At 42.3% G+C, this 13,375-nt stretch overlaps 1 protein-coding gene across 4 annotated transcripts in view; it reads right to left on the bottom strand.

Annotated features, from left to right (window-relative positions):
• ALF4 (aberrant root formation protein) overlaps nucleotides 1-12,454 on the bottom strand; it is a 128,649-nt gene extending 116,195 nt beyond the window's left edge. The window contains exons 1-4 of one of the 4 annotated variants that reach the window (XM_087672308.1): nucleotides 12,055-12,454; nucleotides 11,820-11,969; nucleotides 11,653-11,722; nucleotides 11,413-11,579 (exon numbers count right to left, since the gene is read on the bottom strand). In XM_087672308.1, coding sequence (XP_087528434.1) covers nucleotides 11,413-11,579; nucleotides 11,653-11,722; nucleotides 11,820-11,969; nucleotides 12,055-12,261 — 594 coding nt within the window. In that variant the 5' untranslated portion in view covers nucleotides 12,262-12,454. The remainder of the gene's footprint in view (nucleotides 1-11,412; nucleotides 11,580-11,652; nucleotides 11,723-11,819; nucleotides 11,970-12,054) is intronic. The other 3 variants (XM_087672299.1, XM_087672290.1, XM_087672318.1) reach the window with 3 other exon arrangements.
• Nucleotides 12,455-13,375: the final 921 nt, after the last annotated feature.

Below are 13,375 nucleotides of genomic sequence, written 5' to 3'. Positions count from 1 at the left end.
TCAGTTTCAAATGCCAGCCACCCATAACATTGGTGATGTCTTTGAGGGTCTTTTGCCACTTACTTTGGAGTCTATGCTTGCTGTAAACGGCAGGACAGACTTCATACAGCAAGCTGTTGCTGCACCATATGCTCCCAAACAGCAGGGTATCAATGATGGTTTGCCACATGCAGTGGAAGAAGTAGTATAGCATGAAAGGGCTGCTGTAAATGCAGTCAAAATAGTCCCAAGATGGCTGTTACAGACTCTCCAGGAGAGTAAAATGGATGCTCCTATACCTCAATGCACTAGAAGGGCTGCCAGAAATGCAGCAAATGATACAAGGGGGGCACATTTGATTGATTTTACCGAAGTAGATGATTGTGATGAGCATGTGTTTATGAGCTCACTATTGGATGATGATGAGCCTACTTCCTTGGACGAAACTCAGAAAGATGTACATTGGATGCAGGCCATGCAAGATGAGTTAGACTCTATTGCCACTAACTCTACATGGGATCTTGTGGATTTACCACTTCGCAAGAAGGCCATTAGCACAAAATGGGTTTTTAAACTCAAACGCAAGGCTAATGGTACAATTGATAGGTACAAAGCACGATTGGTAGCAAAAGGCTATACACAGAAGAAGGGCATAGATTATGAAGAAACTTTTGCTCCTACATCCCATATGAGTACGGTGAGATGTGTGATTGCTATGGCTGCAAATTATGGTTGGAAAGTACATCAATTGGATATTAAGACAGTGTTCTTAAATGGGGATTTGCATGAGGATATTTATGTGTCACAATCTTCAAGCTTTGTGATTAAAGGGAAAGAGCACATGGTATGCAAGCTGCATAAAGCTATTTATGGTCTCAAACAAGCTCCTTGTGCATGGTACTCCGAAATTAATGCTTATTTCACTAGCAAAGGGTTCAAAAATAGTCCAACTGCTCCCACTCTATACATTAAGAATGAGGGGGGGAACTTGCTAATTATCATTCTTTATGTAGATGACATGCTGCGCACTAGACCTATAGAAGGAAAATTTGCAGATTTTAAGGCTGAATTAAAACATGCATTTGCTATATCAAATATGGGCTGCCTACACTATTATTTGGGGATTCAATTCACCCAAAGTCAGCATGGTATCATCATGTCACAGTCACAATATGTGGATAAGCTGTTACATAGGTTTAATATGCAAGATTACAAACCTATATGCACTCCTATGGAGCCAAGCTTAAAGCTGTTTATGCATGATGGTGAAGATATGTTTGATGTTGCAATTTACAGCCATGCTGTTGGCTGTCTTATTTATCTTTGCAACACACGCCTGACATTCAGTATGCAATATCTCAAGTGAGCAAGTATATGCATAGCCCACGAACCATACATTGGCAAGCTATTAAGTGGATCTTCAAATATTTGCAGGGTACTCAATCACATGCATTATTATTTATTGGGAGAGAGACTTGCACTTAGAAGCTTACAATGATTCAGATTGGACTGGTGATGCAGACACTAGGCAATCCACTAGTGGACATTGTTTCTTTCTACGCCGTTCATGCATTTCATGGCTAAGCAAGAAACAGCCTACAGTGGCTACCTCGTCTTGTGAGGCTGAGTACAGAGCAACCTTCACGACAACAGTGGAATGTGTATGGTTGCGCAAATTGTTGGCTGATCTACATTTACCATTTGAGGGTCCTACACCCATTCTTTCTGATAGTCAGAGTGCTATTGCAGTAGCACGAAATCTTGTATTGCATGCTCGCACGAAACACATGTCATAGAGGTGCATTACCATTATGTCACAGAGAAATGCTATGCACAAGAGAGATCAGCTTAATGTATGTACCCACACAAAAAAATGTTGCAAACATTTTCACCAAGGCACTACCATGCGAGAAGTTTGAGGCTTTTCAAAAGTCCTTAAACTTGTTACCCTTTGGTGATTGATCGTTCTTGTACTTCATCACATTGGCACTGCAAGGGGGTGCTAGAATTTGCCGATTCTATGGGCAATGCACAATGTAATTTGTGTGGTGTGGACACTAATAAAAGTGTCAATGTAAGGTGTATACACCTACTGTCTTAGAAACTTAAAGTAGTGACACTAGGCTCTAGAGTAAAATAAACCTAACTCTAGTTAGTTGGTAGAAGCCTGATTAGGTCAACCCTTGACCTAAACATAAGTTGTACTTTCACTCTATCTTTCATTCTGGCAAGTACACTCTTCTCTTTTTGCTTCGGTTCACTCTCTTGCTGTCATTGTCTCTCCTCTCTCTCTCCATAGCTAACTGCCATTTTCCAACAGTATCTACGGATCTTTATGGCCCGATGAGGAATGAGTCCCTAAAGGGGAGCTTGTACTTCATGTTGATCATAGATGACTACAACAAGATAACATGGGCCTACTTCTTGACGCTGAAATCGAAGGCTTTCTCCCACTTCAAGGATTGGCTTCTCTTCGAGGAGAACAACTCAAGCCAGAGATTGAAGACCTTGCCATCAGACAAAGGTGGTGAATTTGTTTCTAATGAGTTTGCTCATTTTTGTGCAAATAGGGGCATTCATCAGGAGTTTGCTAATACCAACACTCCTCAAGATAATGGCGTTTTGGAGCGGAAGAACCGAAGTGTGATTGAGATGGCGCACACCATGATGGAGCACCGACAAACACCTCAATTTCTATGGGCCGAGGCAGTGGCTACGGCAGTCCACATATTAAATCGATCTCCCTTTGACAAGATGACACCTTTTGAGGTTTACTTTGGGACTAAACCTGATGTCTCTTATTTGAGGATCTTTGGGTATGACGCTCGTGTGCACATCCTGAAGACGCAACGTGGCAAGTTTGAGGCAACTTCCTGAAGACAGATATTTATTGGCTACAGCTCCCGGTCCCAAGGTTATCGCTTGTATGATCCCGTGAAGCGGGATGTCTACACAAGCCAAGATGTGAAGTTCATGGAAGTTCCAGCCACAAAGGGGGGTGAGGAGCACCCCGTTCTTGGAGATCCAAGGGAGAGTTAGGCTCCCGCGACAGTTCCTGTGGAGCCAGAGCCTCTTGATGGAGATTCTTCTTCAAATTCCAAGTCTCCTCTTCCACCAGCCACCCCAGTGGAGATCCAACTGGTGGATGTACCCGATTCTTCAGTGGATGGAGAGCGTCGAGGAGAGATCCGGCCTCCTCCTCATTGGGCCCATGACACTCTCCGAGATCAAGGGATCGAGGGGATCCTTGAGGGGTGGGAACCGTTGGATGGACCACGGAGGTCATGGAGGCACCAGGCCCATACTACAGAGCTTGTTTGCTCTAACTACTGTTTGATGTCCCGTGTTATGCAGGATAGAGAGCCTACATCAGTAAAGGAGGCTTTACAATCTGATCATTGCCGAAAGGTGATGGAAGCTGAGTTGGAGGCTATTGAGCGGAATGCACTTGGTTACTTGTGCCTCGTCCCTCTCGTACGAAGGTGAGAGGTGTCAAATGGGTCTTCAAGACCAAGCACCATAGTGATGGCTCCTTGGACAAGCATAAGGCTCACCTTGTTGATAAAGGTTTTGCACAACGCCCAGGTGTTGACTTCCATGATACTTTTGCCCCTACAGCTCGCATGGTGACTATTCGAGCTGTTCTTGCCTTGGATGGCCATAGGAGATGGCCTGTTTATCAGTTGGATGTGAAGTCGGCCTTCTTGAATGGTGATTTGAAGGAGGAGATCTATGTAGAGCAACCTCTAGGATTTAGTTCTTCAGATGGGCAGGTTTACAGGTTAAAGAAGGCCTTTTTGTATGGCCTCAAGCAGGCTCCACGTACTTGGAACGAGAAGATTGACTCATTTCTCCAGGCTCAGTTGGGATATCGGCGTTCTAGGGCCGACCCGCAACTTTATGTGCACACTTTCAAGGGAGGTCGTGTGTTGTTTGTTTTGAATATTGATGACTTGATTATTGCAGATGCTCATACCCAAAAGGTCGAAGAGACGAAGGCAGCCCCACACTAGAAGTTCGAGATGATGGATTTAGGACTTCTCCATTTCTTTTTGGGCCACAAGATTTATCAGTCTCAGAGGGGGATTTTCATCTCTCAATAGAGATATGTACAAGAGCTCTTGGTGACTTTTGAGATGGAGGATTGCCGGTCCATTTCTACTCCTATGGATCCGAACTGGAAGGCCACTTCACACGCAGATTCTCCTTGGGCGGATGCTACTCACTACTGTCAACTGATTGGCTCATTGATTTGGCTCCTCAACACATAGGTTGATCTATGTTTTGTTGTAGGCCTCTTGGATGGGTTCATGAGTGCACCTCAGTAGCTCCATTGGCAAGCTACTCAAAGGATCCTACAATATCTGAGAGGGATCTCCGACTTAGGGATTCATTATCCAATAGGTATATGTGCTACTGATCTTGTTCTTGCAGGTTGGAGTGATTCACATTGGGCTAGCGATGTGAATCAAAGGTGGTCTACTACAGGTTATTGTTTTACCTTGGGTGCTAGTGCTATCTCTTGGAGTAGTAAGAAGCAGCCCACGGTAGCCCTATCTTCGACTGAGGCAGAGTATAGAGCTACGTCTTCTACCACATGTGAGACTGTGTGGCTTCGGCAGTTGTTGGAGGGACCTAGTCACAGGTCTTGAAGATGAGCCTAAGCTACCGGAAGATAGACCTCCAACACAGGATCAGTTGAAGGCACACAGGACTTGGTTGAAAAAGGCCAGCAAGGTCTTGCATTGGTTGTCTCTATGTGTGTCAGACACAAAGGCTATGCAAATTGCAAATTGTACTTCCCCAAAAGCTGCTTGGGACTTATTGATGAAGAATTATGGGCATGTTACTCATGCAAGAAAGACACAACTGAAGCAAAAGTTCAGCCACATATCCAGGAGCTTGGATGTCCCTAGACTCGTCCTACTATCTTGCGGTGCGACAGTGAGAGTTGCATTGACTTGGCACGGAATCCCGTATTCCATGCCCGAACAAGCACATCAAGATCTAGTATCACTTCATCAAAGAGAAGCTTCTAGATGCGACCACTGATGTGAGTACTGTAAGACTAAAGATAATCTTGCAGATTTGTTTTCGAAGGCACTTCCCCAAGCTTTGCTTTATCGACATTCCAGATCCCTACATCTGCTGCCTTGTCCAGGATCTGAGAGGGGGTGTTAGCAGTCAGCTCCCCTGCCATGTCTGCATTACCACATGGCAACAATCCGACCTGCCTATTTTGGCATTTTTACGAGGCATTCTTTTCAGCCTTTCAAAGACTGAGTTTCCAGCAGTTTTGATCACTTGTATTTGACAAATTTTAGTCTGTTGGTGACGGAGATAGCACTCGAGCTGGCAGAGATTGAGGTCCTCAAGGCGGTGACATACGCAGATATTCTCTCTGCACCCATTCTGCATTCTTATATATCATTCTTCACTACAGATTTTTTGTGTTTCACTGCCTCTCTCTCTCTCTCTCTCCGTTCACTCTTTGTCATGGTCATTCGCTTCCGCATTGCTTCACTTTGACACTTGTGGCTTCTTAATTTACTAAGATGAATCCCAAAAGAACGCTACCCACTTTACTAAAGGAGAGTCAAAAGCTATCTCAAGCAACTTGGACTCCTCCTAAGGAAGTTGTATCATAATCTACTACTTCAAATGTAGTCAAGGATCCACCACGTACTACTATCACCCTAAGAACCACTAGAAAGCCGCTGCTACTTCAAATACCGCAAGGGGTGCTAGTTTTGGGGCCAACAAGATGTCCAATATCCAAGGTTCTTAAGGTAAAGTGTACATTTCAATTTATGTTCAATTATTCATTGTTGTAATTAAGTGCTTGATCATCTTTTACCACCCTCTCTGAGAAGGAAGGCTGGTTTCATATCTTGTACTCTAAAATTAGCTTCTCATTTCCCTCTTCCTTTCACCATTCTCTCATCCAACATCGACCTGAGTTAACTCTCTTGATCACATTAGACAATTATCCAAGCTCTAGGCTTGCTATCTAGACTCAATCTACAAGTGTATGTGGAGTGTTTTGTAAAGTTTTCCAAGTGGTTGCAGTTTTTGATAAACTGACCCTTGGGCTCTTTGCTTGTATATACAAGTCATACACTATATCACAACACATGGGTACCTTGGGAGAAATTGAATGTAGTTCTCCCTTTCGTCCACCATCATCAATAGTGGCTATTTGTTCGAGAAATAGCTGCACTTGTACATGGTACCAACTTGTTCATACAATATGGCCGGCACCATACATATCCATACAAATTCATACAAAACAACAGGCCATACTTTTCTTGACCATTGGGCGCTCAATTATTGTTTTTTGGCCATTGTAATGACTACTTTCTTACCCTTTTATACCCATTTGGTTGGCTGTTTTGCATGCAAGCGCTCACTCTCTTCACCCGAGCCTCTCCTTTTATCTCTTTTTTCCCATAAAGAGTAGTTATATTAATTACTGTAAAAGTACAAGAGTCACAAATGAGCTAAAAGGATGGCAAAGTAACAAGAGGAAACTACCATATGCCATGAGACCAAATCCTCCCAAAGGAAGGAGCCTTGCATGCTACACCATATCAAGCTACCGGTAAAGAAGGTGTTTCAATTGAGCAATGTCACTTTGAATAAGGATGGCAAAGTAACAAGAGAAAACTACCATATGCCATGAGACCAAATCCTCCCAAAGGAAGGAGCCTTGCATACTACACCATATCAAGCTGCTGGTAAAGAAGGTGTTTCAATTGAGCAATGTCACTTTGAATACCTGAATGGGAGTCAAAAATAAAGGTAGTTTGAGTGACCCGGTTATGCCAACATCCCCACAAACACAAAAAGTGAAACACTGTTTTCATATCTGGCCGAACAGGATTTGAGAATTTTGGCTTGCCAAACACCCAATCACAAGGATGCAATGCAAGTCCACCACTCGTCCACCAAAAATCTAACAAAGAGACCAAAATCTTCCTTGCCACTAGACAAGAAAGGAACCTATGGAGAGAAGACTCCACACTTGTAGTACAAAAGAAGCAACAACCATTAGATGTATTTCTAGAGAGGGCTAAAGCAAGAGGCAAGCACCAATCAGCATTCTCCAAAGAAAGACCTTGCATTTGAATGGAGTTTTCTTGATCCATCCCTCCACAATAGTCGATGTCCACCATGTCTTGCTTTTGCAAAGGCTCAAACAAAGTTACACTTGGCTACCAACCAATGATAGTCCCAAATAAGCAACCGATAAATATGATTAACTAAAGCACGCTCCAAATGCAGCCGCTCCATAAGTCTCCAATCTTGCCACCCACAAATTATCCTGAGAAAGTTCAAGACAAGCTGTCGATCACGCAAAGCTAAGAAAAGCATGTCCCATAAGTCACAGTATCCTTGAGGGATGCCAAAAATCCGTCGAGTTGTGCAAAAGGGCATCAATACACATCATCCTAGCAATATCACGTCAACAACAGAAAATAAACCAAGTCATGCCATCTAATTAAACATGGTTCAAGCATCTTGTTTTCCTTCCCATGAAACTATCTTTGAAACCACAAGCAATTCAGCCTACATAGAATTGGCATGCAATCTATCTTCTGTTAGATGCCAACCCAATTTCTAAAGCGCTATTTTCCATGAGCAAACCAAAAGAGTCAACAAAATCGAAGATGGTTACTAATGGGCTGATCAACATTGAGCACATGCCACCATGAGCCATGTATTTTAATCTTTCCATGCACAATACCTCTATCTTCAAGGACAAACAAGCAATAAACCCAATTTCTAAAGCGCTATTTTCCATGAGCAAACCAAAAGAGTCAACAAAATCAAAGATGGTTACTAATGGGCTGATCAACATTGAGCACATGCCACCATGAGCCATGTATTTTAATCTTTCCATGCACAATACCTCTATCTTCAAGGACAAATAAGCAATAAAGACCCAAGGCTGATAACCAAAGCATATGGCTTGAAACAATGACCAACAAAGAGCCAACACATGAGTTTCCACGCTCCATCTCCCATTCTTTTGGGAGTACAAATATGGCCCCATAAAACAAAGAAATGCCAACATGCAAAGAGTTATTTTTCCAAAGTATAAAGTGGATGGCTAGAGTAATGTCCGTCAAGCTAGTCCTTGACCAAGGCAATAGGGGCAAGTAGTAAGTAGGCATAGGTAGCATAATTGCCTATGCCACTTTAAGGAGCACATAGGAAGGCCAAGCTTACAAGTTCCAGTAAGTACACTTAGTTTCTACCCTAGCAAAGATCCATTCCAACAATTGCTTAGGCAAAATATCCACATCCAAAGGGTAACCCAAGTGACTTTGATATTCCCTTGGGGACCAACTCACCCTACCACCCTTAGGCTTGCAAACCACATTCAATGCAGCTGATAAGGGATGATTTAGAAGTATTAATGCGCAGACTTGACACCTAACCAAACAAGTCCCATATGTCTAATGCTTTACAGAGGTTATCCCAACCAACTTTCAAAATCATAAAAGTATCATTAGCCAATGCTTCGCCAACAAACTCCTAATTCGAAGCAAGCGACAAGCCCATCAACTCCCCATTAGCAACCAAATTCAATAGCGTTGTTAAAAGAGGATGCATAGCAAGAATAAAAAACAAGGGACTCAGAGGGCAACCCTATCTAATCGATTGGGCAAGAGTAAATGGTTCAGTAACACTGCCATTCGGCATGACTTTAGAGCATACATACCTACTAATGATATATATCAAATGAGACATGGGAACCAAAACCCATTATCTACATAAGCTCAATAAGAAAAGACCATTCCAAATAATCATTTATATCTAACTATATGCGAACCACCTCCTAACTTGTATATTGTGCACAATCAATACCCATTTGCGCATTCAAAATGTTGTGCAAAATGTTTCTTCCCTCAATAAATCCACACTGACACAAATGCACAGTACCAAGAAGATGCTCATGGAAACAATTAGCTAGCACCTTGGAGAAAATCTTATACATGCCACCCTATACATGCCATCCGTCAATGAGACTGATCTCTAATGTTTGAGCATTGAGGGCAAGTAAACTTTTGGGATCAACTTAATAAGGCCCTCTTTCCATGAACCAAGCATAATTCCATACACCCAAACCTCCTAACACATGATGTCAAAGGTGCCGCCAAGCAAGTAGCATAGGTCTCAAAGAACTCATTTGTGAGACCATCCCATACAGGACTTTCATCCTTGGGTAAAGGCAACAAACCACCCATTACCTCATCCTCATGTATATCAACCTCCAAGGCAATTGTTATATCAGGAGAAAGATGATGATGAGTAAGCTCGTTGAACATAGAACAAGCATGAGCAATGCAATCTCAATGGGGCTGCTGCAACCCAAGAAGATCCATAAAAATTTATCAGCACATATGCTCAATAATCTCAGGATCTGTAACCATCTGATTATTATGAGAATATGTTGCATGTGTCCCCTGTAGGCAATCTAATTGGGAGCGTTATCTTCCTCAAATTGAGTTTACTTATGACAATGCTAAGCATTTAGCTACTAGTTACAGCCTGTTTATGCTTGTGTAGGGTTATAAGCCGAAACCATTGATTGCTACAATCATAAAGAGCCTAGGATCCCGCCATGTTTTATACTAACCAACATCATACTCTTCAAGGGCTCTAGAAGGGCATGTGGATTTACCTTAGAGCCCCAAAGGATTCCGATTCAATGACTAGCGGCAAATGCTCTAAGTTGTCTTCAAGATATTGTGGTCCTTTCTAGATTACCAAGAAGATAAGTAGCATATCCTATCACCTAGAATTACCTTTGAAAATCCAAGTTTACCCTGTGTTCCACGGGAGTCATTTGAAAAAACTACTAGAATAAGGTAAACTGACTTTTTCAATTCAAAAAGTCCCGCGGCTTGAGAATATTACTTGTTATATTCCACTCAAGCCTGAATAAGTTCTTGACCTTAGAACTAAACAAACCTATCGAGCTATTTATCCTGAGTATTTAGTCAAGTAGAAAAACCACCCAAAGGCAAAGGCTACTTGGGAGTCGATACAGTCATTGAAGAGTCATTTTCCTCACTTTGTCCCTAAGGATATTGCTGAGGACAACAATTATTCATAAGGAAAGCATCACATCCTGGACATCCAAATGGGCATTGGTAGCATTAGTCACACTGATCATGGAGTGACTTAGTGCAAATACACTAAGGGCACTTCAAGGTTAGGGCAGTCAAGTCCTATTTATAGGACTCCAGACCCTATGGTACACCATACACATTAATTGTGTGATCACCACTCTTGGACTCTTCTCCTACTAGCTAACACATCCATACACCGAGATGTGTAGGCTAGTGGTATGGACACCAAACCTTAGAATGTGGTCGTGACTCTGAGTGCTACTAGCTCCTATGGCTAGGAGATGAGTCTAATGTCTAGTTCCTTTTACTGTGGATACAACTCATGTCGTATCTCGCGTGCAAGTTGAATCCTAGGGGGACGTTTCAAGAATGATAAAAAATAAATGAGAGTAAGTGTGGAGCGGAGATGAAAGGATCCTCATGCGTGCTTAAGTGAGAGTTTTATGTGTGTGCATGCAAGGGTATATTGGAGCTACTATACCTCAAGGAAACATCCACATTTGTCCGCACGCAAGGAGGGGGGTTGTGTGTGGGTGGGGGGAATGATGGGGGAGGGGGAAAATTCAAAATTTGAAAGGAAAAAGAAAGGTCCATTATGCATCCAAGTAAAATCCCTCTTTTTTAGGAAAATCCCCTCCATATGCCATCATGTGAATAGTGTTTTATGTCCCAAGAGCCATCCCATCCATTAATTTTGACTTTATGTATCACATACCCAAAAACCACATGACTTGTCCCAATTGATTAGGGCATTGAGTACTGCTGATCTGATTTCATCTACTAATTGGTTAGAGTCATAGAAACACCTAGCATGGAGTCTAAAACCACAACAAGACTATCAAGATACAAGACCAAAGTGGAGCATGGAAAACCAAGTAAGAACCCTGTCCAAAGTTTAGAGTTTGTGGAAACATTTAGAATGATTGATTGATCCATATGTGGAGATTTTAATACAAAATAACACCTTTAAGACTGCTGTACATGAGACTGCTGCAAGTGATCTTAAATTCTATAGTCTAGAGTCTGAAGTTTGAAACTGCACTCAGTATCTAGGTGGGTTACGTAAAGCATGCACACACACCCCAACTCTCAAATAATATCCAAACAAATTCTTAACCCACAAAGGTATCACTTCTTTCTAGCACAAACCAAGTGCTCAATGATCTGAAAATTTGGAGAATTGTCTATAGACGTTTTCATTTGTATGTGTTTGGTTCTTTTCATATACTTTTATGAATGTTTAAATTATGTTTCTTGCAGAATCAAGAAGAGTGTTGAGCACATTAAGTACCTGTTCATGTGTGTTGATTTCGTATAATGTCATTACTAAACAAGTCAACTTGTCAAAAACTGGCCATACATGCAAATCAGCTTCCATGGCAACCTTAGCAACTCTCAACAGGCCTGACATGGACTCTTGAAAAAACCCAACCCTCCGTTTTCTGATGCGAGTGAAAACTGCAACAGCATGAAATCAAATCAAAAAATTACTGAATAGCTATGGCAACAGAGAATGCCGTGCCGGGCTTACTTTTGCCTAAGCCCTCCAAAATATAAGGGCACACGTCTAGAGTTGCCGGTTCTGAAAACATCTGCAAAGCCTGAATCAAACAAGCAGTGGGGATTAGCAAAGGATTTCCACTTGAAGAGATAGAAGGGAAGTGATAGCCGGAATACAAATCATATTCCAAATCATACCTCCATATAGACAACGAACATGTCTCGGGGACTACAAAAGTCTATCAAAGTTTTCATGATAGACACCGACATGTCCCGGCATGCTTCTGATATCGGCAAATACCTGAGTAAAATGCAGGGCAACTCGAGGCCGACTGAGTCTAACAGCTCCTGTGTTCACTAAAGAGAAGGGATCAAAATGTGCGTTTAAACTTAACAGGAAACCCCACGCGGATCGATGCTTGAAGGAGACCACCTGACCAGCCTCAGAGGAAGGATCGAGCAAGGACTTGGCTTCGGCAAGCACGCCCTCACAGCGGCTCACGACCGTTGTCATGGCTTCCTTTTCACGATCATTGCCATCGTCCTCTATCCGTGTGGCTGCTGCCTCGTCATCGCGGTCACTCTGGTGTCGCGGTAACGCACCTGAGAGCCGCGCCAGCAATTCCTCGCTCCCCGCCATATCCGATCAAATTGTACGCGTTTGGCGCCCTGGTCTGATTGAAAATCTGTAAGCTCTACTTTCGCCCTGGCACATGAGGTGTACTGAAGTGTTAGCTTCGCATCTCTAGCATCTCAAGCGAATAGTGGTTTGCAAATAAATTCCTCTTAAAGCCTACGATGATACGAGGTTGTTGCGTGCTTTTGTGCCCCGTGCATTGGAAGCTGGCCTCGTTAGAGAATGTGCTAAGCAAAACCATAATATTCAAAGACCAACTTGCAACAATTGACCACACTTCCTAAATTTGAATATTTTATGTACATAAAAACAAACCCCTTGAGAGGATGCCATAGCCTTTAGTGCAAAGACTAGGCCAAAAGAAGTGGGTGGAAGACCCAAAAGATAAGGGAGGATGCATCCTCATGTTGAAATCCAAAGACATGGTTAAGAGAGAATATTACCTTGCAAAATGTATGGCTATCAAGGGGAGGAATATATATCTTAATGAGGACCTCACACCCACTCAATTAGAGTATAAGAAAGCCACCATGCCAGTATACAAAGATGATTTTTGCATAGCAATAGCCACAATGATGCTGTGCAACCCATGAGATGCTCAGGATGTCAATGTGGAACTACAATGGAGCATTCATTGGATGTTGAATAATTTTAGAATAACATTTGAAATATAGACACAGGCACATATACAAAAATGCATAAATGCAAAGAAACCCAACTACCAAACGTACAAGCTATAGATGGGAAAGCGAATTCCACCCGCAAGCTGGGAGGCTAAGGAGATAGTAGGAGCTCTGAAGGTGTGGGCATACTTTTCTGAGAGGAACTGCATAGTGTTTTGCATGTGATACACATGAATGAAGATGCATGATACATGCAAAGCTAGGATATACAACAAAGAGACCTTGTGGCATTCTTCATTGTAGTATGATACTTTCTTATTGGAAACTCAAGTTATGCTCAACGAGATGGGTCATGATTTGATGCACTATATGAAGGCATCATGAGATATGATATTTTGAGAGATGTAGCCGCTAGGGAACTTCAACACACAAACTAACAAAGTGACTTTTACATGCATGAGAATGCCATGTTTAGATAGATTGGCATAAATAAG

The sequence above is a fragment of the Lygodium microphyllum genome, chromosome 3, assembly GCF_053477565.2.
Source record: "Lygodium microphyllum isolate KBCC chromosome 3, Lygodium_microphyllum_v1.1.10, whole genome shotgun sequence".
NCBI classification, from domain to species: Eukaryota; Viridiplantae; Streptophyta; class Polypodiopsida; order Schizaeales; family Lygodiaceae; genus Lygodium; species Lygodium microphyllum.
This window is presented reverse-complemented; position numbering and strand designations above follow the sequence as displayed.